The sequence below is a fragment of the Dendrobates tinctorius genome, unplaced genomic scaffold, assembly GCF_039654945.1.
Source record: "Dendrobates tinctorius isolate UK_male_01 unplaced genomic scaffold, ASM3965494v1 ptg000016l, whole genome shotgun sequence".
Taxonomy (NCBI): Eukaryota; Metazoa; Chordata; class Amphibia; order Anura; family Dendrobatidae; genus Dendrobates; species Dendrobates tinctorius.
The window spans coordinates 34,903,804-34,929,576 of record NW_027361684.1 but is presented as its reverse complement, the minus strand read 5'-3'; the positions used below and the strand labels follow the sequence as shown (position 1 = coordinate 34,929,576).

The window sequence follows — 25,773 nt, the reverse complement described above, 5'->3', positions numbered from 1 at the left end:
TGACCTGAGTATAGTTTAATTAAGGTTGATTAAAGGAGTCTGTGCATTATTTCAATTAAAGGACTTTATGCTGGGTGTGTGTTTTTTATACATTATGACTATGGGTTTAGTAATGGAGGTGTCTTATTGACACCTTTCCATTACTAACCTCTGGGCTTAATGTCACCTGACAATACAAAGGTAACATCAACCACCCAACTATCACCCCACTTGCCAGCACACCAGGGCAAGGGGGAAGAGCGAGGTTAAGTGCCAGGTTTGGTGCATCTTATGAATGCTCCGTTTCTGTTGGTTGCTTAGAGCTGACGTTTTTAGACTTGGAGGGGGCCAGTATCCACAGCCCCTTCACAGACTATTAATATCAGCCCGCAGCTTTCTGCCTAGCCTTTGCTGGTTATTAATTATAGGGGGACCCTACGACATTTTTTTTTGGGGGGGTCCCCATTTTAATAACCAGTAAAGGCCAAGTATACAGCTGTGAGCTGATATTAATAGCCTGGGAAACTCCATGGGTATAACACCTTTCCCAGGCTATAAACATCTGCCCCCTGCAGTCCGCTTTCCCTCTGCTGGTTCTAAAAATTATGCAGGAGCCCACACCATTTTTTTCAGAAAATGATTTAGTAATAAAATACCTGTACAGCAAGCTGCACACGCACTGTACTAAATTGTATATGTGACTGACATCTTTATTCTATTCTGTCGGGTCTTGCTGTGATTTTACTGTACACGGCAGATAAATTGCCGGCTTTTCAAAATACATCAGTGTGTAAAAATCGGACGGCACTCACATGGTCCAAGAGCCGTGCGATTTGTTTCTCGCACCCATTGAATTCTATTCCCGAATGCGATCTGATTTCCGGTTACAGTCGCAGCATGCTGGAATTTTTTTTTCCAGTCCGATCGTGATCCGATCCGAGCTGGAAGAAAAATCGCAGATGAACACACAATGATAGAATAACATTGGTCTGAATGCAATCCAATTTTTAACTGGATTGCATTCGTCCGATTTCATCGCAAGTGGGAATGAGACCTACCAGACAAGGAAAGTTCTGCTTTACAGGTGAGTTTATTTTTAAAGGGAAAATGCTATTAAAGCTGTAAACTTTGTCACGATTCTACAATTGTTAAATCTTCTTAGCTCTACTCAGAATTGTGATTCATGCCGCCACATTCTCCAGTGACTGGAATACTGACTAATCTCGAGGTGGAGTCTGATCTTTCCGGGTGAGATTAGCAGTTGCACAGTGGAGGAATGAGGAAAAAAAAAAAAATCAGAGGAACTAGCCAAATCTCCATGTATAACAAAGACTGTGACAGGTATGCATGACGTACAAATGGAGAGGAGGACAGGGAGGAGTGTGAAGACCATTACTTAGAGTTTGAAACTTTAGGATAAGAATAGACTAAATTTTATTATTCCTGGAATAACAGTCCGACCCGGGCACTGCAACAGCATAAAGGAAATCTGTCACCAAGTTTTTAATACCTCATCTGACAGCAGCATAATACAGAGAAACAGACCCCAATTCCAGTGATGTATCACTTAGTATCACAACTGCTGCACTCCGTAACCTATCAGAGTTTTTATATGCAGCAGAGCTCAGAAGGCCAACCTCACCCACACCACAGCTTTCTGTGTACATTATCTATTGACAGTAAGCTGTTAGTCAGTGGTGGGGGCGGAGTTGGATCAGGATTTACGGGTGGCACCAGTCCTGGCATCGATCTCTTGCTGATAAAACAATCACTGTATTGAAACAACAGAACACAGTCTAATAAGTGATACATCCCTGAAATCAGTGTCACAGCTCCTACCTCATGCTGCCCTCAGATTAAATAACAAATCTGCTGACAGATTCCCTTTAAACTAAGATCTCCGCTGCCTTTGTAGTATTTTTAATGCTTCATGCAAAATCTCTCATCACCTGTAGTGATGTAAGTGCTACATTGCGACCTAGTGGCTACCTAAGTGTCCGTTTCCTTAGATGTGTCTTATGTAATCCCAATTACACTAAAGATGTAACGACATGTTTTCTTTTTATTTTCCTTGTCGTCACACAGCAACAGCACCAATGGGGATCCTTCTGTTCTACCGCTGTGGACTAAGGCCTCGTTCAGACATCAGCATTTCTCAAAAGAGTTCTATCTGTGATTTTACGGATAGAAGTCATAGCTCTTATAGTCTATGAGGCTGTCCACATGTTCGTGTATATTTTTGTAGACCGAGTTGTTAGCATAAAATCACGAAGACATTTCTAATTTTAATCCGATCTGATGAAACTCACTAATGCAAATGTGTCGTCCATGAAAAAGAAAATCGGACGTCACTCGGATGCCATTCATCTGCTGTCCATTTTTCACAGACTGAAATGAAGCTTGAGAACACATCATTTTTTTTTCTTTGTCCACGAAAAATTGATGAGAGGTTTTTACTAATACAGCCATGGCAGGAGAGCCGAGTGATCCTCTTTAGCAAGTGAGTGAGTGTAACATTACCATGGATAAGACACTGGACCGTGATGGCGTCATGTATGTAATATACGGTATGATGGCTGTACTTTCCATAATTTCTGAAAATGTATTCCTAAAATATTTGTGAAAACACACTGTATAAGTTATATTTACCTTCATTGCAACTTCTCCAATCTGTGTTCCCAATACAGGCCAAAATGGGACATCAGATTTTCCTATTACAGACACAGAACTTGCTTTATCTGCCAAGAAGGCTGCCACCTCCATACCTAGATAGATAGGCAAGAGATGGTTAAAGGGAATCGGTCAGCAGGATTTGTCATGTAATCTGAGAGCAGCATTATGTAGGGGCTGAGACCCTGATTCTAGTGATGTCACTTACTACTGGGTTGTGTTGCTGTTTCAATGAAACCAGTGTTTTATCAGTAGGATATTATCACTACAGGGCTAGGCGTCCCGTGCCTCCTACTCTGTGCAATCCTGCCTCCACCAATGATTGTAAATACAAATTTGTAAATCAGTGATTGGGCGGTGTTATTGAGGCTCAGCATTCTGAGCACTGCTACATCTGCGGCAGAGAAAATATTGATTGTATCAAAACGACAGCATGCAGACCAGCAAGTGAGACATCGCTGGAATCAGGGTCTCAGCCCCTAACATTATGCTGCCCTCAGATTACATAGCAAAAACCTATTGACAGATTTCCTTTAATGGTTAATGTTTTGTTGTTTTCTTGTCTGTATTGTCACATATATAACAGGCTGAGCTATTCAATGGCATAAAAAAACAGACATAAACCTCTTCAACATTTGTCATAAAGACGTTCTTCGATTACTACAGAAAAAACAAAAAGATGTTACAGTATACACAGGGTGTATATATCGCATATATCAGATTTGTAACCCACATGTCAGCAGTACCTAGTCGTACGTCTGTGCCAAGTAGCCGCTATAACTGTTTTTTATTAGTAAATTTACACATTTTGAATCATTAAACACATTTCTAATTTTTCTTTTTGTGGTTTTGTTTTTCTCCCTCCCCTTTTACCAGCAGTCATAGCTTTTATATGTTTTCCTTCCACAAACCTATATGAGAGCTATGCTTTTTTGTGTGACGAAGTGTAATTTTGAATGCCACCATTTACTTTACCACATAAGGTTCTATGGTGAAATGGTGGAAAAGAAATATAATTCTGCCATTGTTAATTAGTAGTAACAAATTTAATGTCATTAAAATGGTAACATCAGGCTTTTACTCACCATCATGTAAAATATGAGGCTAAATTACTATGAGAATAAGTTACTACAATATTAAAGGTGTGGTCCGATACTAAAAGTTTATTTTAATCCTAAATGTCTGTCTATTTAGTTTCAGAATCAAATCTTTTTTTTTTAATAAACTTTAATTAAAAAGTGCTTATCGTTCCATCACTATTCTATCTAACTGTTTTATTTTTTTTACGTCTTCCTCTTTGATGAAGCTTCGTTTGAGAATCTCGGTGCATGTCGGGATACTTAAATGAGTTGTCATCTGGGGGCAGAGGCTGGGGTCAGTGCCGCAGTCTTTGCCTTCACCATAGAACAAAGCGTCAACAGTGACGTCCATTCCAGGGTTTGCGCTAGTCTCTGCTCTACAGAGCATGCATCAGTTGTCTATTCCAATGTTTGTTCAGTAGGATCTTGTCACTGTGCATATTGCAAAGTGACAGTGCGCTCTCTCATCGGCTCTGATTAGAAGTGATGGGCCAGTGATAGAGTGCACTGTCAGTGCATATTGTAAAAAGAGTACCTGATGTGTAGGAAAAACAGAGACCAGTCACATCACTTGCGGTGGCAGGACTGGTCTCTGCTCGCTCGTTCTCCTCTTACAATGCGCAAGAGCACTAACAGTGCGCTCTCTTGCCGGCTCGTCACTTCTAAAATCAGAGCCAGCAAGGGAGCGCATTGTTACTGTGTATAGTGCACAGTGACTAGATCCTACTGAGCATATGTTGGAATTGTCAACCGATGTATGCTCAGTACAGCAGGGACTTGCACATGTACCTACAGTGGGTGCAGCCTCTGCCCTCTCATGACAACTAGTTTGAGTATCCCAGCAAGCACTGGGATTCTCAATCAAAGCATCGTCAAACAGAAAAAAAAGTTAGAGTGGTGAGGGAATAACAGGGACTTTTTAATTAACTGAAGTACGTCCATTTAGGATTAAAATAAATGTTAGCTTCGGACCACCCCTAATAGATATATATTTTTTTTTTTTTTTTTAAACCTGGAGGTGGTACATTTATATTGGCTCCACCCAAAACTTACTCCGACTAGAACTATTGCTCCACAGCCCTAATGCAAAAGATCCATAAAAAACAAAAACTGTATGCACACTAAAATTATAATTCTACCATTATTATGTAAAAGAAATCTACCATAGTATTTGTATAATGATTTCCTTTGTCTTTGAAATCCAAAAGTCTTGCATTGCAAAAGGCCCGTTTGTGTTGTGTAGCTGCACCTACCTATGAATGAACTGCCCATGATCACCACATTCTTGCCGGCAGCCGCCTCAGATATTGCATTGGCATCCTCTGGAGAGCGCAAATAAAAAACGTTCTGCAATGTGGCGCCCGAACAGGTAAGCTCCCTAGGTCTAAGAAATACACATATAAAGTATATTAGGATCTCACTTATCCCAATAGTCAGGGCCTTGTGTTCAGTCAAGAACAACCTAATAATTGAATAAAGCCCCAATCAGAAATATGTCCTAGGGTCCCCAACCGAACACGTCCTGCCTATGATACTGGAGACTTACGTGGCTTTTGGGCGTGCGACCTCTGCTCCCATCAGACTTCACAATACATTATTACATAGATCTTTTAGACAATGGCGTTACTTAGAGCTTGAGGGGCTCCACTGCAAAATCTCCAGCAGGGTCCCCAGCTACCTTGGGTCTTTAATAAGAACAGATGGATCTTTTGGGCCCCTCAAACGCCAGGGACTTTGTACGACTGCAAACCCTGCACCCACTATACATTTACACCCCTGCCTGTAGACCTGATGAGGCTGATGTACTTACATGATGTGGTTTTCTTGCTTGATAATAAAATGTTATTAAAATGAACATTCAGAAAATTCTAATTTCAATATCGAGAGTGAAAACCATCATACTATAACCCAAGATCAGTACATGATATGTAACGCCATTGTGCTTACAGTATGTATCTTGGTATGGCCTCCAAATATAAAGAGTTCTCCGTGCATTAGCACAAACAGTGGACGACTAAATTTATCATTTGGTGGTCGTTACCCTAATCCCCTATAGTCAGCGGAACCTGACAATCTACCTTACATATGTGGCATCTTGAGGGGGGCGTCACATAGTTACCTGCTGCCAGTTGCGATTAGAAGTTGGCTGTAATGAAGAAATGATCCATCCTGAAATTTGACCTTGGCTTCATCTGTGTTAATAGAAACGGCCTACGACATATAGCATGACATGTATGAACCGAAGAACAGTGTGGGGAGCAGATGTCATATCGTACTGGCAAATATCCTGTCAGGCCTAGTACATTTAATAGAAGCCACCTGCCTGACAGTGCAGTGATCCTTTATAGCAGGGCCTGATTATTATGAATACATTGCTGATATTGGGAAGATCTGGAGACAACATGTATTCCTCCCAATCACAGCATCTGTCATAACATTCAGCGCTATAGCGTCTAGGCTTTATCTTGGAAAGATTCATTTATGGCATCAGTGCAATCATTTTTTCCCTTTGCATGTCTACATAGTGTATCTCAGCCAGTTGTGTGGGCTGGCTTCGTGGCAAAAATGTACTTTTAAAAGAGCACTGCAATATTGGACTTTCCAGTGAATATAATAATCATGTCCAGTAGGTGGCAGTAAAGTTACATCCATTATAAATGTGATCCGTGAACTAACATAATGACTGCATACAATATGTGGCAGTGATAGGGTGGAGGACATTTTGAACACATTGCTAAATACTGATTGTTAGATATATATATTATATATGTGTATATATATACAAAATGCATCAGCGAGTAATGAATACAGGGACCCCAATATTGCTGTAAATGTTAAAAGTCATAAGGAACTTTGTTTTAATTTTTTTTATCAAACTGCACAAAAGCCATCCAACCATGTCAAGGTGACCTATAATATGGATGGTCCCTATCACTAATGTCCTACCTCTCTATGTGTCAAACCATATTCATCCACATGGGGAAGTGAAGGAAAATAACTCACAATTAAAACCTTGCCTGGGAAGGATGAGTAGATAGAGCTTTTACATCAGATGTCTCTGTTCTCAAAAAAGTACGACAGTGATCATGGGAGATTTTACCTACCCAGATAATTGTTGGGAATCTCTCTTGGGCAGTGGCGGATTATAATGAGGTCAATCTAGGCGGTTGCCCAGGGCCCAGTGGTGTGGGGGGCCCACCAGCCCAAGATCAATTGCCCAATTATAATCCACCACTCTTGGGCAAAAGTAATGGGTCCAGAAAATTCTTATCTTCTCTTGCTGACAACTTTATCTTTCAAAAGGTAGAAGAGATAACAAGAGGAACTACAATGTTGGAGCTAATTCTTACCAACAGGGAGGAAATGGTTGAGGAAGTAAAAGTATCTGGGAATTTCAGAGACAGCGCTCATGCTATCCTCAAATTCTGGATTATAAGAGGAGGAAGACCAGCGAGGACTCTAAGGTTGGACTTCAGAAAGGCAGATTTTAATGGACTCAGAAAGAGGGTAGGAAAGGTCCAATGGCGGGATGTTCTAAAGGACAGAAATGTCCAAGAAGGATGGGAGATTTTGCTAAATGAAATTCTTACCGCACAAATGGTAACAATTCTGAAAAGAAGGTGGAATTAGAAGCATTTAACGAGACCAGGATGGATAAACACAGAACTTAATCACCTGCTAAAAAGAAAAAAAAGAAATGTATATCAAATGGAAAGAGGAGGGCATATCTAAAGAAGAATATAATGCTGTTTGCAGGGAATGCATGGCAAGAGTTAAAAAAGCTGAAGTTAATAATGAAGTGGAGCTTGCAATGGAAACCAAAAGCAGTAAAAAAGAATTTGGGGGTATGTCAAAAGCAAAAGAACAAAAGAAAAAAGTCAAAGATGCTGTAGGATTTTTACTGGATGGAAATGGGGGAGGGAGTGGTAAAAAATGATGTGGAGAAGGCCGGAAACGCTTAAAAAACGCTAACAAAACGCATCCCCATGCAATCCTATGGGATTCCGCAGTTGCTGTGTCAATGCTGCGGATTTTACTGCTGCGGAATCGCATAGTGGTAAAATCCACAGCATGTCCATTATTTCTGCGGAATCGCAGCGATTCCGCCGCCATAGGATTGCATTGAAAGTTCCATATCCCTGTAAAAAATAGAATTAAAATAAATATAGTGATATACTTACCCTCTGTCGGCCCCCGGAGCACTCCCGCCTCTCAGCCACGCTGCTAGCATCTTCCTTTCCCAGGGATGCATTGCGCAAATGACTTCTGATGACGTAGCGGTCTCGTGTGATGCTACGTCATCAGAGGTCATTGTCGCATGGCATCCCTGGGAACGGAAGATGCTGGCAGAGTGGCTGAGAGGCGGGAGTGCTCCGGGGGCCGACAGAGGGTGAGTATATCATTTTTTTTTTTTACTATTTTTAACATTCTATCTTTTACTATTGATGCTGCATAGGAAGCATCAATAGTAGAAAAAAGTTGGTCACACTTGTCAAGCACTATGCTTGACAAGTGTGACCAACCTGTCAATCACTTTTCCAAGTGATGCTTGGAAAAGCACAAGTAATCCGCAAGCTAAAAATGCTTGCAAAATGCTTGTGTTTTGCGGGAAAACGCATGCGAATTCCGCATGCGTTTTACCCGCGGCGGGAAGTTGCTGGAATGCTGCGGACATTTTGAAAAATCTTTGAAAAATCTTGCAAAACAGGGCAACAGGGCAAATGTTGTCCCTATCTTCAAAAAAGGCTACAGTTATGTGGATTCATAACTGGCTCAGTGATTGTACTCAAAGAGTCGTAATAAATGGTTGCACATCCAATTGTGGGAAGGCTTTGTCCTAGCCCCAGTGCTGTTCAACACGTTTATAAATAATCTAGATAAGGGAACTGAAGGTAAACTAATCAAATTTTCAGACAATGCAAAGCAAGGAGGGATAGCCAACACTAGAGAAGACAGAGAAAGGATTCAGAAGGATATAGATAAGCTTGAACCATGGGCAGCGACTAATAGAATGGTACAAGTATTTAAGAGGGAGAAATGCAAGATTCTACATCCGGGCAAGAAAAACAAAAATTATATCTAGAGAATGAGAGGAATAGAACTAAGCAAGAGCATGTGTGAAAAAGACTTGGGTATACAAATAGATCACAGACTTTACATGAGTCAATAGAGTAATGCAGCAGCAAAAAAAGGCAAATACAGTTTTAGGATGTATTAAGAGAAGAATAGAATCTAGATCACGTGAAGTAATTATCCCCCTCTACTTCTCTTTGGTCAGACCTTATCTGGAATACTGTGTCCAGTTCTGGGCACCACATTTTAAAAAAGACATTGAAAAGCTGGAGCAAGTACAGAGAAGAGTGACCAGAATGGTGAGCAGACTGCAAAGTATGTCCTATGAGGAATGGGGTTAAAGAATCTGGACATGTTTCGCTTGCAAAAAAGAAGGCAAAGAGAAGATCTGTCTACAAATATCTGAAGGAATGTCATGGTGTAGAGGGATCATCCTTATTCATATTTGCACATGGAAACACGAGAAGCAATGGAATGAAACTGAATGGGAGAAGATACAGATTAGATATTAGAAAAAGCTTTTTGACAGTGAGGGTGATCAATGAGTGGAACAGGCTGCCACGAGAGATGGCGAGTTCTCCATCAATGAAAGTCTTTAAACAGAGGCTGGTCAGACATCTGCCGAGATGGTTTAGTGCAGGGTTCCCCAACTCCAGTCCTCAAGTCCCACCAACAGGTCATGTTTTCAGGATTTCCTTAGTATTGCCCAGGTGATAATTGCATCACCTGTACAATACAAGGGAAATCCTGAAAACATGACCTATTGGTGGGCCTTGAGGACTGGAGTTGGGGAACCCTGGTTTAGTGAATCCTGCTTTGAGCAGAGGGATGAACACGATGACCCTGGAGGTCCCTTCCAACTCTACCATTCTATGATTCTATGAGAAGGGTGCTGAACCCTGGAGGGGGCCACATCTCCCAAAGTATAAAAAAAAACAAAAAAACAACAAAATAATAGGACCCACACACCTTAGCATTAAATTAATGCACAAGTACAGAAATACATAATGTGGCTAATATACAAACACATACATACACGATGCTGCAGCACATTGCAATTAATTAATTAAGGTTTTAATTGGGAGCGGTTCTTGGTTTTCTTTCACTTGGAGAGGTAGGACATTAGCGGTAAGGACCATCCATAATTAGGTACACCTTGACATGGTTGGATGGCTTTTGTGCTCTTTGATCAAAAAATGACAAACGTACCTTTACATTTTTAAAGTTTGCAGCAATAGTGGAGTTCATGTATTGAATGATCGCAGTGTGCTGGCTCATCGTGTATGTATATGTTTAATCATAGCATAAGAATTACAGGCCTGAAACTGAAAGTTTTGTCAAAATTCAGAAATCTGGAATAAGAACACTTCCTTTCCCACAGCTATAAAATGACATTTGTTGTATGTTATCTCTTAGAAGTCCTCTGTGTGCCCCTGTGAGTGTTAGAATTCCCCTTTTAATTCACCGATTGCCACCTTGCAAAGAAATAATGACCTGAGTGCCCTCTTATAAAGTATTACTGCCACAAGTGCCCCTTTATAAAGTAATAATCCGTTACGGCCCCCTTATAAATAATGCCCCCTATGGATGTCAATCCAGTTGAGAATCATAGAATCGTAGAGTTCGAAGGGACCTCCTGGGCCATCTGGTCCAACCCCCTGCTCAAAGCAGGATTCGCTAAATCATTCCAGTCAGATGTCTGTCCAGCCTCTGTTTGAAGACTTCCATTGAAGGAGAACTCACCACTTCTCGTGGCAGCTTGTTCCACTCATTGATCACTCTGTCAAAAAGTTTTTTCTAATATCTAATCTGTGTCTCCTCCCATTCAGTTTCATCCCATTGCTTCTAGTCTTTCCTTGTGCAAATGAGAATAAAGTTGATCCTTCTACAATGTGACAGCCCTTTAGATATTTGTAGACAGCTATTAAGTCTCCTCTCAGTCTTCTCTTTTGCAAACTAAACAATCCCAAATCCTGCAACCTTTCCTCATAAGACAGGGTTTGCAGACCGGTCACCATTCTGGTTGCTCTTTTCTGAACTTGCTCCAGTTTGTTGATGTCTTTTTTAAAATGTGGTGCCCAAAACTGGACACAATATTCCAGATGAGGTCTGACCAAAGAGGAGTAGATGGAAATAATGACTTCACGTGATCTAGACTGTATGCTTCTGTTAATACATCCTAGAATTGCATTTGCCTTTTTTGCTGCTGCATCACACTGTTGACTTATATTCAGTCTGTGATCTATTAGTATACCCAAGTCTTTTTCACATGAGCTGTTGCTTAGGCCTATTCCTCCCATTCTGTATATGCTTTTTTCATTTTTATTGCCCAGATGTAGTACTTTGCATTTTTCCCTGTTAAAAACCATTCTGTTAGTTGCTGCCCACTTCTCCAGTTTATTTATATCTTTTTGAATCCTCTCTCTCTCTTCTCTAGTATTGGCCCAGGACAGAGCCCTGTGGTACCCCACTTGAGACATTCTTCCAACTGGATGAGCAGCCATTTACGACCACTCTTTGGGTCCGATCACTAAGCCAGTTATGAATCCACCTAACAGTTGCCTTGTCCATTCCATACTTAGTCATTTTTTCAATAAGGATTGTATGAGATACTTTGTCAAATGCTTTGCTGAAGTCAAGATATACTATATCTACAGCATTTCCTTGATCCACCCAATCAGTGATTCCGTCATAGAAGGAAATTAAGTTAGTCTGACATGACTTATTAGTTACAAACCCATGCTGACTCTGTTTAATCACTTCATTCTTATCCAGGTACTGACATACATGTTGTTTAATAATTTGTTCAAAGATCTTTCCTGGTATAGAAGTCAGACTCACCGGCCTATAGCAGTCTCCTGAGCAGACCCTAGCATCCCGCACATCAGGGGCCCGCGAGCCATTGACAGCAGCTATAAACAATGCCAGCTAGGGGTCCCCTATACACTATACTATAAGCAAAGTGTTGTGGTGTTATGCAAAAACAATTACCTGTTTTTCTGTCCAGACTTCAAGATCATGCTCTTTGTAAAATTCTATAGGACGCAGATATATCTCGACAGCCTTTGTATTCATTGCCTGTAGAAACAAAGGACATTTTAACAAAAAGCAGATATTCAAGTGCATATGGATAAGTGTGTAGGAAGGCATAAGGGGTCATCTGATCCTGTAACGCAGGGGCGGACAAAGCATTGGTGCAATCTGTGCAGCTGCACGGGGGCCCGAGCGTGAGGGGGCCACGTCTACCTCCAAAGCAGGTGAAATTGGGCATTATTATGATCTATTTGACTGGAAAGGGCCCATATATAGTTCTTGAACAGGGGCCCTCTTTTGTGTGTGTCTGCTCCTGCTGTGAAGTGATAGCATATTGCTGAGATATGCCATCCCTTCACCATTGGCGAGCGTCCGACCAATCCTAAAATGTGAGGGACCGCAACACAGCTTTAGAAATGAATTCCCTTCTATGTTCTCCCTGCAGATGTGCAGGGAACTACTTCCATTCAAGTCAATTAAAGGGGTCTGCGCTGTAGTTCCCAGTGCAGCAAATGCCCCTTGCAGGAGAAAATAGTGAATGGACTGCACTACTAATTCAGTGCTGCCGCCGCTTCGTTCTCAGGATTCATGGGGGTCTGACCTCGGAGATCATAATGTAATGGCGTATGTTAAGGGGGAAAGTGCCCACTATTCACAGAACATTGCAGGGTAATCTCATACTACAGACCTTGCTGAGTTTGGTCCGGTCATACGGGATGTGCTTTTCTCGTGTCACCAGGACAATCCTTCCCGTGTAACCTTCCTGGCGAAGAGTCTCGGCACACACCAAGGCAGCAGGGCCTACGGAAAAGTGAATGGCGGAAAATCAGAAAATACTTTATACACTATTTGTATGGAAGGAACACCCGATGAGGTCATTGGCATAAAATACAGGACATTTGTTAAATGAAAAATGATCCCGACATCAGCACTCTACTGCGAGGACAGACTAGTATTATTCATCTGTAAAGTGATGAAGATCATGGAGATTTTCAGGAAGCAGAAAATTAACAATAATACTAACATTATTAGGCATGAGTGGTATTTAGTACTCGTCTACTCTCCACATTGTCGAGAAGTCTCCAAAAAATAAGTTCTATCTTCTAGATTAACAGTAGAGAGAGCAAGAATGTCTCCCACAAAAAATTATAGCAGTCACCACTAGGGGGAGCTTGGAGCATATACATTAATAATGCACTCATTCACTTTAACCCCTTCTAGAGTCACTTTGTTGATATTTCGTTTTTGCTCTTTTTTCCTCCTCTTCTGTCAAGAGTTATAACTTTTTATGAGGGTTTGTTTTTTGGAGAAACCAGTTGTAGTTTTGAGCAAAAAAAAAATCAATTTAAAACATACTGTAATTTTCTGAAAAATAGGAAAAAAAGAGTTTTAGTAGAGAAATGGTGAAAAAAAGAAAAAAATATCACGTTTCATTTTTACAGCAATAGAAAGTGACCGGACAACAAGATCATTCAGGTCAGTATCAGAGTTGGTGAGAATCGGCCAGGTCAGTAAACTATGACCCTAGGATTGCAGCCCTGAGCACCGCCTCCTACCTAACGGGATCCCCAGGTCTTATTTGGATTAGACTGACTGATGTGACGCCGTCTTTGCGATATGACTTACAGATGACATCGCACCAGGTCGGCTAAACAAATGAAAGGGAGGTAGGAGCTGACTCTCCCATCTGATGGCCACAGATTACTGACTTGACCACTGGACCAGGTACTGCGAAACGATTTGCACCAACTCTAGTCAGTATGATTTGGGATCCAAGCTTGTATAGTTTATTTTTGTGTATTTTACTGCTTAAACACAATTCAGAACGTCGTACAAAAAAAATAAAATTTGGTTTGGTAGTGCCTCCAGGAGGTCGTGGAGGACGAGGCCCACATCCTGCTGAGGTGCCCCAAATATTTGGTTTGGAAGTGCCTCCAGGATGTCGTGGAGGACAAGGTCCACTTCCCGCTGAGGTGCCCCAAATACTCTGCAGTGAGGGACACTCACTTTAAGAGACTGTCTGATCTCCTCCCAGACTTCACCTCCATGGAGGAGGAAGAGAAGCTGCCGATAATACTGGGGGGGGGGGGGGGGGAGAGGAAAGTGCAGCGGCCATGGCAGCGGCCATAGCAGCGGAATATGTCAGTGCCTGCCACAGCCTAAGAGGAGACGGATATGTCATGGACTTCCATACCCCACCCTGGACATGTCCCTATACCCCGACTAAAGAGCCTGATATGTCGTGGACTTCTATACCAAACCCTGGACATGTCCCCCCCTCCCCTATTATTTTACCATTTGCTTTGGCAATGCCAAAATGTACTTACTCCTGCCAATAAAGCTCATTTGAATTGAAAGCGAGAAATAGAAGGAAAGAGAGAGAAATAAAGAGAGAGAAATAGAGAAAGTGAGAGAGAGAAGTTTAATGGAGACTTTGTCATAAAAGTATTAAACCAATACCGCTCCCCCAACATTGGCGCACATTGCATTTACCTGCTCCAATCATCACAACAGTGCTTCTGTCACCTGCAGAGCGGCTGCTCATGGATTTTACTCGTTTAGCACTCTCTAATTCCTAAAATTAAAGACGTTATAATTGGCCTAATTCACATATGAATGGTGAATGCAGACAACCGAATATAGGAAAGTACTTGTGTTTTTTTTTTTTACCATTTTACTGGTGACAATACACACGCTGCCATTCTCCACTTTGACCTTTGGATAAGAGAATAAAAAAAAATATAGATATAAAACTATGAATGAAATACTCCCACTATATACTGTGCACATTTTGCCCTAATCAGCTGCATCTAGTGGGACACAAAATGGAACCAACATGCAGTTCGGGTTCCATTGCGCCCACCATAAGAGACCTGAATGTGAGCGGTTTTATTAAAGGGGCTGTACGCCCATCTTGTGCACTGGCACTGTTCCAGCGATGTTGGTGCCGGGGCTCGGTTGACATTAGCTGCTCCTGGGCTCACGTGGCATTACAATGTCCCTTAATGTCTCATTCAGATGTCTGTTTTTTACATACACAGAAAAATGGTACCAGTACCATCAGTGCTTGGTCTGTGTGTCATCAGTGTTTTTCACGTATGAATAAATCAATAAACGAATTACAAAGTTTCTTCTATACTTGCATTGTTAATCATAGACGGCACAGAGCTGCCATCATTGTGCTGTACGTGTTTTCACAGACCCATAGACTTGTATTGGCCCTTTCCATCCATGATGAAACACGGACATGTGAATAGCGCCATAGACTATAATGAAACGCAAACATCGGAATGAGGCCTAAAATAAAGTTCAATTTAATAAGAAAATATATTGGCAGTAAGTGCAGGTATTGCAGCAGTGGATATAGGATTTAAGATCACAGCATATTACAATTGATCCGTTGTACATGTTATTATTAGTTTAGTACTGCAACCAAATCAGTCAGTGTCTGCAGAGCTAATTCCATTGTCCGTCTATGTAAAATACAAATTATTTTAGAATAATTACCTTAAAGCAGGGTAGGCTGTCCAGCCCAGGAAACTCTTCTATATCACCGTTCTTTACATTAAAACAGGCACCGTGCCAGGGACAACGGACTCTATCCCCTACCAGAACCCCTGAAATTCAACACACCATTTACATATCAATATTACTACAATCTCATGTTTTTATCTCATGTTCATCATATGGCACCATCATATTCCATAGAGCGGTACAGTAACTGTGTACTCTATTAGGGACTGATGCGACTGTAATATCGGTCTCCTTCCCTACTGAAAATATTAGAGGATTAACCTAGAATTATATTTTTGGAGGCTGGGAGACCACTAAAATGCTTGAAGGAAACCAAGCAAACACATTCAATACAGATTGGTCAGATACAAACCCAGGACCCCAAGGTTGGACGCAGAGGTTGACGTCTTATCTATCAGACATTAATAGCATATCGTGTGGATGGAAATATGTCTTTAAAAAGGAACTTGTTACCCGATTATGCTTCCCAAACCACGGGCAGCCTGAATCAGCCTGGCTACATGCTTGCACTTGGGTATATTTTTCTCTGAAGTGCTACAGTATTTAAAGATCTGGTTAGGGACCAAAGCCAGAGATAAGATTAGTCCAGCACCAGGCCGGCTGACTTCTCAGCGCCGTTGACAAGTCCCTCACTCTGGGAGTAGCCGGCCAACCATCACCTCTAGCAGTATTGGGAAGAGCTGTCCAGGGTGGCACCGGCCAGTCTTTTTTAATCTCTTGCTATGGTTCCATGTCGGATCTTTAAAGTAGATACTCTCTGAAATGCTGTAGCACTTCAGAGAAAAATATACCCAGCTGCAAGCATGTAGCCAGGCTCTGACTCAGGCTGCCATTGGTTTGGGCAGCATAAATCAGATGACAGGTTCCCTTTAAGCTCCTCTGGTGGCAGTATAAGGATGGTGGACTGTGCTGCAGTGTTCCTACTCCTGAAGATGCCAATCCGCATTGTGTGTGAATAGTTTCCTGCGTCTTTGTATATGTTACCTCATGTGAATTTAATGTAAGAAAAGTAATGTTAGTAATGTACAGTATAGGGTGTACAGTGTAGTACATAGTGTATAAATAGTAAAGGGATAGTTGATGGTAGTTTAAGTAATGACATTAGGGTAAGATATAGTTAATGTTTGGGATTAGCTCATAGTGAAAGGGGCTTAGTGTTAGGGCAAGTAACTGCTTCATAGAGTTAGTGAGTTTTGAGTTTCGAGTGTCAATTGATCAGTGCTGCCAAATATGGATGATCCATAGAAAAGGAGACTTAAGGCCAGGGATAGCAAGATCCTAAAGAACAAGTGACTGGCTAGTCATAGTGGCCTTCTGGAGAAGGGACTGTGGGTAGGCCGCCAAGTCACGAACTCCCGAGCTCACAACACCAAAGGTAACTGGCCTAAACAGGACTGCATCCTTGGGACGAGTGGGGGTCCCGAGCAGTAGATCCATGGTGCGAGTAGTAGAAGAAATAGGACAAAGAACCGCTGAGCGAATAGAGAGACTTGCTGATCAGAACTGTGATGTTCAAGCTGGGTTGTGGCGACGTAGGAAGAAATCATGTCTGCAAAGCCCTGGAGTAGAACTACAGAGGAAGGATACAGTGTGAGGGGAAACGCTTTATGCTGTAGAGGAAACGTCCATAAGACTTTGTACCCATTATCCCTTGTGTATAACCTTTGCCAAGTTATCGTTCAGTAAAGACTGTTAAAATGACGGCCTCCTTTGTTGAACTGTGGAATCTATGGTCCTGGCCAGCCCACACCACCAGCTAAGTGCAGCCTGCAGGGGCGTGATGCCCTCACAGCACAAGTCCACACATCCAGCCAGGATCCACACTTTCATGTAGAGCGCCACAGACCAAAAGGAGATGAGTGCCTCGCACGCAGCTACCGCCCCGAGCCGCGCTACAGCAGAAGCTGCGGTGGTGGATACATTTTGTGTAAAATGCTGCTAAATACGTGGGTGTTATGAAAAACTAATACAAATAATACATAATACAGAATGTAGCACATATTTCTTACCTTTACTTAGAGGTGCACCATAGTGGGAGCACTTGTTTCCCACAGCACTGAATACGCCATTATTCCTCACTAAGAGAATTGATTGCCCTTGAACTTGAAACTCTCGCATTCTGGAAAAAGACATAAAATGGTGACATATCGATCTCAAGGGAAACAGAACGTGAATTGCAATGTCAAAATTTTCGGCACTAACAATTACAAATGTCCGGGAGAAACCGCAAAGCATTCAATGTTGGATGACCGACTGATGGCAATTCTTTATGATATTAAAGGAAGCCGGCCACGTGAAGAAACACTATTAGCCTGCAGATATGGGGTTAATCTGCAGGTTAATAGTGTTTTCAACCTTCCCGAGGTCCGCATTTAGACCCCTGCTGCCAAGAGGAAATTAACTTTTTTCCCTTCCGGCAGAGTTCTGGTTTCAGTCACAGGGGCAGCTCCGGAGCCGGTACAGTCACTGCTCTGCTGTACCTGTTCCCCCCGCACTGACTGACAGCTCACTCAGCATTAGAGCTGTCAGTCGGTGTCGGACACAAAGCGTTGACTGAACCAGCGCTGGAGCTGCCCCCATGAATAAAACCTGAACTCTATCGAGAGAAATTATGTTCATTTCCTCCCGGCAGCGGGGGGTCTAAGTGCGGGTGCCGGCCAGGTTCAAAATGCTATTAAGCTGCAGATTAACCACATATCTGCAGGTTAATAGCATTTTTTCACACAACAGGTTCCCTTTAAACTTTTCAACCGCTTTTTATTTTTCCATGTTACTATGGATAGGTCAGTAGTCAGTATCCAAAGTAGTGGACACTCCCTTTTATTTTCTGTTGCGTAGAACTGATATTTTGGTGACACATATAACAGTCATTAAAAAGGATATTTTCTAGTGATATTGCATGTTTCGAATAGTTAACAATATGTGGACCAGGAGAATTCTTCTGTTTGTAGAGAAGCAAGAGAAAGGAGCAGAGAGAACAGTGGCAGCTGGATGGAGTAACAGGTGAATACACAGAAAAATATAGTCAGGAGAAAAACTAAGTTCACCTTTTTGCATTCTATGATTTTACATATCAGCACGTAATAAAATAAAACATCCTGTCCTTGGAAGGGCACATGGTGCCAATGGGTTGCTATGATAGCCGGGGGTCTGTTGAAGACCTTTGTGCTGGTCATCATGGCTGGGCTTCAAATGAAACTGAGTTCAAATCACCCCCTTTTCCCCCCATAAAAATCAAGATGATAAAAAAAAAAATACACGAGGCATCTCCACAGCCATAAAAGTCTGATCTATGAAAATATAAAAACAATTAACCTGATCAGTAAACACCATAGAACAGAACTAAAATTAAAAAATGGCAAAATTGAAATTATTTTTTTTTGGGGGGGGAGGGGGGGGTCACTGCAACACTGCAAAAAAAATTCTGTAAGAATCGATCAATTTGTTATATCTAGCCCATAATGGTGCCAATAAAAACGTCGTCTCCACCAACCAAAAAAATAAGTCCTATTGACCAATAAAATTATAATGTTTTGGGTCTCGAATAATGGTGACACAATCAAAACATTTTTTTTTTTATCAGATTTAATTTCTTTTTCCACCGCAAAGGTAATTAAAAAAACTGTACAAGTTAGGCATGAACGTAATCGCAGTGATGAAAAAAAATCATATTGTGAGGTCATTTGTCATTTCTGTTTGTACCCTGTAAAAAAAATTCCCAAAAAACAACGTCAGAATTGTGGGGGTTTTCCTAAATTGACCGCACTTGGAATTTCATAGAATTTTCTTTGGACTTTTTAACGGTGAGGTATTTTAATTATTTAGGTTTTAGATGTGCTTGATCTATAAGGATGGTAGCAAATATGTAACGTAGCCTCTAACTTAATAATTCAATTACAGCAGTAACTTTTATTTTTCTGCTTACTCTCCATCTTTCATATCCAAATCCTTGCACAGTTCTTGAGTAATCATCTCGTTTCCATTCATAGCGATGTTATTTCCAGTTCCTGCAATAAAATACAGCATTACACATTTTTCAGCTGTAAATAAACCTAAACATTGCTATTGGGAATGTTCTCACACATTAATCACAACAAATCCATTCCGAATGACTGAACGGCTCCATATAGACATTTCTACAGCAGAAAAATGATATGAGAAGCGATTATATACGTATTTATGGTAGCAGGAAACACAACACTTCCAATTATTCTTTCAAGATTCCTTGCAAACCAGTGACACAGGATACACCATTATAATGCTATATTTTCTATTTAAAACTTGCCTATCTTACCATCATATCTATTAAGGCAGAGACACACTGGCAAATTTTTCGTCCGAGAATCAGATCGTAAAACTTTCCCTGGCCGGCACCTCTCCTGACCTGAACTTGACAGCTGCATAGTAAGCCATCACGCTGTCAAGCTCAGGTCAGGAGAGGTGCTGGCCAGGGCAAGTTTTACGATCCGATTCTCGGACGAAATTTTTCCCCAGTGTGTCTCTGCCCTTACAGTTTGTCACTTGACCCCCTTCCGGGGGGGACCCACATAAACATCTTGGGCAGGCTCCACAAGTGTTCAGGGGGCTCAGGAGTCTAGCCCACGAGGAAAAGCAGCTCTGATATTGCTGGGAGAATAATCCTACTTTTTATTTCCATGGGGCCCGGAAATGATTAAGCAGGGATTATCCAGTAGCGGTCAAGCCCCTTACCGCTTTGTAGGCCGATTTCACACTTTGCGGATGTATGAATTGCAACGCACACAAAAAAGATCGGAGCATTCACCTGCATAGAAATGCATGCAGCTGCTGAACGCTCTGATCCGAGTGCCGGCGGCACTGCCGGGTATTGACGTGTGAGACTCGTCCGAGTTTCTTGCAAGTCTGACCCCGGCCTAAGTCTCTCCTTTCTCACCCAGGATATCTCTGTGCCATTGTATTATTAATATGCTTTTTCTCTTTTTCCCTCTCCTCGCTCTTTCCTATCCAAACAATTTCCAAGTCAATTTCTTATCGCAGTTTTTTTCCTCTTCTGAAACGAACTTAGACTATTTCTATATTTTAGTCCAACCAGTTACTGATTCTTCATGTCACTGCCGCCCTGTGTATTGCTACTTTTATCCTAAAAAAAAAAAAAGAACACTAACATAGAATTGAAAATCGCTGACTTGCCCCAAAACCTTTCTGGTCCCCCTGATCTCTTATTTCGGCTCCTGCTTGTAATGTGAAGAGACAGGGTATTAATTACATGTCAGAGAATTGCTGGTGATGACACCAGTGAGTGACAGGTTTCCAATGCTGACGCTCCGGTCTTTCCCGCATTGTCTGACGCCAGTGACACAGTAGAGAGCGGCTGCCCACATAGGCCCCACCTAAATGGCCGAACAGAGTCAGGGTGCAGCTGCTGCGATATCTGCGCTGCTGATACAGTAGAAGGGCATAGAAACACTTAGTAATTATAAAGGAGTTCACAGGCACAGATGTTTAATGGTACGGTCACACTTAGCGATGCACCAGCGATATGACGCGGTCAGGACCGCTGGTACATCGCTAAGTGGTCGCTAGTGAGCTGCCACACAGGCAGATCTCACTAGCGACATCGCTGGGGTCGGGGTCGCTACTTACCTGTCAGACGAGGCGATCCTAATGTCCTCCCGCCCACGTCCACGCGTCGCTCGCCTCCACAGCAGGAAGCTGACGACGAGAAACGACCCAGGACGTTCCCGCGCGATCAGCGATAATCAGCGGGGGGCAGTCGGAGGCAAGTATCAGACAGCGATATCGCTAGCAATATCGCTGCTACGTCGCAAAAATCAGTGACGTTATAGTGATATTGCTAGCGATATCTCTTAGTGTGACAGGCCCTTTATACCTTGACTGCCAAGATTTAGAACGTTAGCAGGATTCAATTTTGCCGGCTTTTTTTTTTCTGACAGTTATAAAAATCAAAACAAAATCACGAGACACGACTGCATCTTGTGAACCCTGAGGCCACGCTCCCACGCTGAGAATTTGGTGCGTTTGTGATGCTGTGTATTTTCGCTGTTCAAAAAGAAAAACACAGCGCATTACAGATCCAGCAATGTGAATGGGATTTCTCTACATTTTTTCTTTTTTTTCACGCTGCAGACACGGACCTGCGGTGCCATTTGGAAATCTGCAACATTCCCATTTCTCTTCCATTAAATATGCATTTTATTTGGAGATTATACCCTTTAACTTCAATTAGATAAGGAAAATCCACAGATAAAAAGTTCATATATGATTTTACAGCGGTTCCACAATGGCACTTGAATTTGTAAGTAAATTAACCCCTTCACTACCTTGGGTTTTTCCGTTTTCACTGTTTGCTCTCCTTCTTTCCATAGCCATAGTTTTTTTCCCACGTCAATATGTGTCCATGTGAGGGCTTGGTTTTTATGAGACAAGTTGTACTTTAGAAAGACATCATTGGTTTTACCATACATTGTTTAAATTGTTTTTTTGTTTTTTTTTTTGGGGGGGGGTGAGTTTTACCATGATCACTAAATGCTAGAACTGACCATTATGATTCTCCAGGTCATTATGAGTTTGTAGATATTAAAAATGTATAGGTTCTTTTTTATTTAAGTGCTGAAAAAAATTCAAAGCTTCTGAAAAAAAAAAAAAAGCCATTTGCCGAGACCTGTACAGTTTCCATTTTTCAGGACCTGAGGCTGGGTGAGGGCTTATTTTTTGCGCGCCGAGCTGACGTTTCTACTGATATCATTTTGATGTGGATATGATCTTTTGATCGTCCGTCTATTAGATTTTAAGGCAATGTTGCGGCGACCAAATAACATACCGTAATTCTGGATTTTGGATTCTTTTTTCTCACTACGCCGTTTACCAATTGGATCAATTAGTTTTATATATTGATAGATCGTCCGATACTAAATGCGGCGATACCAAATATGTGTTTTTTCTTTTAAATTGTTTTATTTTCAATGGGGCAAAGGGGGTGATTTAAATGTTTATTTTTTTTACATATTTCTGGGAGACTAGAAAAAGCTGCGATCATCCGATCGCCTGCTATGGGTAGCTGAAATGCTCATCTTCTATGAGTGCCGGCCACAGGGCAGCGCTCATAGTAGTTCAGCAACAACAACCACAGGGGTCTCTTGCAGACTCCAGGTTGTCATGCCAACCCATCGGCGACCCGCGGTCATGTGACAAGGGCGCCCATGGGCGGGGTCGTCACACGTTTCTCATATGATCATGTTAAATGCCACTGTCCAAGATTTACAACAACATTTAACATGTTAACAGCCACGGGTGGACACATGTCAGCTGATGAAATCAGCTGACATGTGCAGGAAAAGTTGCAGACTCATCGCCGGAGCCCGCATCAAACAGGAGGGGGAGGCGACCTTAGACATACTTATACATCCAAGATTGTAAAGGGGTTAAAAGAGTTGTCTGAAGGCAAAGCTATTTTCATTCTACATCCCCATCCATTTAATGCTCTAATGTAAACTATTTTCTAATATACTTGCTTTAAAAATTCCCTATCCTTCCCTAACTACACTATCTTACACTAGTGTCAACGAGAGGAAGGATCGAGACATCGCGAGATCGCACACGAAGCCGACGAGGCTTGGCCACGTCATCAGCACACAATTCCCAGAATGCCCGGCAGGCGATTATCCTGGAAGTCGCCGCCGGGTATGCCGCAGCAGCTGCTGTGGCCAGGCACAGCGCAAACGCGGCACCGCTCACGGGCCTGCACGCGCCGTCAGCCCCATTGCAAAAGAGCTCTGCTGGGGTTTTGGCGGCGGCGACACAGGTATGGAACACATCGGAGGAGTTGGAAGAGGACATCGAGGCAAGTGGCGGTCGGCACCCCCTGCACGATGCGATGGATGGATCCAGGAACGAAGGACATGGTGAGAGCCCCCTTGCTGGAGCACTTAATGTGGGTAGTGATTGTGTTAAGGACATTGTCTTTAGGACTTTGTCTGAGCTGCTTGGGGGACAGGTCGTACCCCAGGCACCTGCTGCCCAAGTGTCTATTCAGGACAGGTTCCCTGGGGTGGCTGAGCCCCATTTAAAAGAAGCACTGACATGTGATGTTTCCCCTTTGGGCTTTCATCTCAGTGCTTCCATTAAAGAGAAGATATGGAAACAAGAGTATGTGGATATTTTTTCTTTGTAACCGGTTGCTAGGGAACGGCATCATAAAATGGAGAGGCCTGAGGGAAAGCAGGAGGAGTCAGATAGAAAGAAAAATTTTAAATCATTTTATTCATGGTTGCAGGCCTTCTCCATTTATGCGGCAGTTTTAGGGGAAAAGTTTCCAAAATTGTGTTCAGGTTTGTTTCAACACCAAGACTGTATTCTGGAGGCTTATCGTAATTTCGGCGGTTTAGCCTGGCTGAATTATGACGAATCCTTCAGACAAAAATTGGCTGTTCACCCTGCAGTCAGGTGAGGTGGGAAAGATGTCGGGTTGTGGCTGAATTTAATGCTACCGCAGCGACAGAACCCCCATAGGCCGCAAGTGAATGTCATTGCGAAGAAGGGGGTGTGCTTTGCATTTAATGAGTCCTCGTGCAAGTGGCAGAATAACTGTCGCTTTCGCCACGAGTGCTAGTTTTGTGGTGGGGCCCATCCCTTGTTTAAATGTTTTAAAAAACATGGTCAGTCCACAGTACAGCCATCTGGTTTTAGGGAGCAGTTTTTCAAAGGCTCAGACTCCAGTGAGCCTGGAAAGAATGCTCCCCTGGCTAGGCCGTTTTCCAGACAGGCTGAAAGCGGCGCTGGTACATGAAGGTTTTCAGTTGGGTTTTCCTGTGCCTTCTTTTGAAGGCATAGGTTGTACTGTAACAAAGAACTTAAAATCAGTAGATTGTCACAGGGAGGTAGTCAGGGCACATATTGGAACTGTTGCTAGGCAGAGTGTCTGGTCCTTTTGAATTTCCTCCATTTGCTAATTTTAGGATATCACCTTTGGGAGTTGTACCCAAGAAAGAGATTAATTCTTTTAGGATCATACATCACTTGTCGTATCCAACAGGTAGCTCACTGAATGATGCTATTGATCCTAATGCTTCTTCGGTGAATTACACGTCATTTGATCAGGCGGTGGATTTGTTGCAGAAGTTTGGCCGTGACTGTTTCATGGCCAAATCAGACATCAAGTCTGCTTTTCGGCTTTTGCCAATTAACCCTTTGGGTTTTAATTCGTTGGGTTTCTGTTTTGAAGGTTCGTTCTATTTTGATAGGTGTCTCCCTATGGGATTTTCGTTGTCATGTTTTTATTTTGAGTCATTTTCCACGTTTTTGCATTGGGCGGTTCAGGATGGGTTTTTAGAAGGGGGTGTGTTACATTATCTGGATGATTTTTTGTTTGTGGGTGGGCCGGGTCATTGTTTGAGGTTATTGAATAAATTTTTGAGTTTGATGGAATTGTTTGGGGTCCCGTTAGCCCATGACAAAACAGTCGCCCCTTGTAAAGAGCTTGAGTTTTTAGGGATTGTGTTAGACTCAGAGAAAATGGAATTGAGACTCCCTTGCTAAAAGATTGTGAAGTTGAGGTATTGTATTTCGGGCTTTTTAGTGAGAAATAAATGTACCCTTCGAGAGCTTCAATCTCTGTTGGGTTGTTTGAACTTTGCACTAAGAATTTTACCAATGGGGAGGGTCTTTTCTAGGCGTTTGTATGATGCAACTAGAGGTGTTAGGTGCTCTGGGTCATATATCAGAATTTCGTGGGAGATGAAAATGGATTTAAGAATTTGGGATGAGTTTTTAGGAAGTTTTAATGGCATTAGTCGCATTCAACAAGATTTTGTATCGTCTCAGGATTTATTGTGGTTTACTGGGATAACTAGTGAGGTTGGTTTTGGTACAAATCTTCAAACGCATTGGTGTTTTTCTTCATGGCCCTCATCTTGGTCTGTTCAAGGTTTGTTGGACAAACAGGTTTTCTTGGAGCTCTTTACAGTTTTTGTTTCACTGCATATTTGGGGGGAGGAGTTAGCGAATAGGAAGGTTATGTTCGTATCTCGCTGCCAAGGTCTGGTTTTTGCTTTAAACACATTGGCGGTGAAGTGCAGGTTCTTAGGTGGCGTTTTACGGAAATTAGTCCTTTTGTGTTTGAAGTGGAACATTTGGTTGAAAGCTCGTTTTTCCCCGGAGTACAGTAATGCTTTTGTTTTTCATCTCTCTTCTCAGCGGTTAGAGGATTTCAAGAAAAGTACAAAAGAAATGGATCCCCTACCGACTGTCTGCCCGTCCCAATTATGGGAGGCAGTTTTGAATTAGTGTTCGAATCTATTAGAAATTCCCTTTCACCAGGGACATGGAGAGCATACTCGGCTGCTTGGCTTACATGGAATCAATTTTGTGTTGCCAGGAATCTGCTTCCTAATAAGTGTGATGTTACTAC

General features: G+C 42.2%; 1 protein-coding gene across 8 annotated transcripts in view; it reads right to left on the bottom strand.

The window, feature by feature from the left end:
- Nucleotides 1-25,773, bottom strand: part of LOC141080444 (apoptosis-inducing factor 3-like) — a 131,235-nt gene that overhangs the window by 41,151 nt on the left and 64,311 nt on the right. For 7 of the 8 annotated variants that reach the window (XM_073565665.1, XM_073565666.1, XM_073565671.1 and 4 more), the window contains 10 exons: nucleotides 19,294-19,375; nucleotides 17,378-17,487; nucleotides 15,342-15,451; nucleotides 14,505-14,549; nucleotides 14,328-14,409; nucleotides 12,523-12,635; nucleotides 11,793-11,879; nucleotides 5,848-5,939; nucleotides 4,982-5,112; nucleotides 2,629-2,744 (listed from right to left, as the gene is read on the bottom strand). In XM_073565665.1, the coding sequence (XP_073421766.1) occupies nucleotides 2,629-2,744; nucleotides 4,982-5,112; nucleotides 5,848-5,939; nucleotides 11,793-11,879; nucleotides 12,523-12,635; nucleotides 14,328-14,409; nucleotides 14,505-14,549; nucleotides 15,342-15,451; nucleotides 17,378-17,487; nucleotides 19,294-19,375 (968 nt within the window). The remainder of the gene's footprint in view (nucleotides 1-2,628; nucleotides 2,745-4,981; nucleotides 5,113-5,847; nucleotides 5,940-11,792; nucleotides 11,880-12,522; nucleotides 12,636-14,327; nucleotides 14,410-14,504; nucleotides 14,550-15,341; nucleotides 15,452-17,377; nucleotides 17,488-19,293; nucleotides 19,376-25,773) is intronic. The other variant, XM_073565672.1, reaches the window with a different exon arrangement.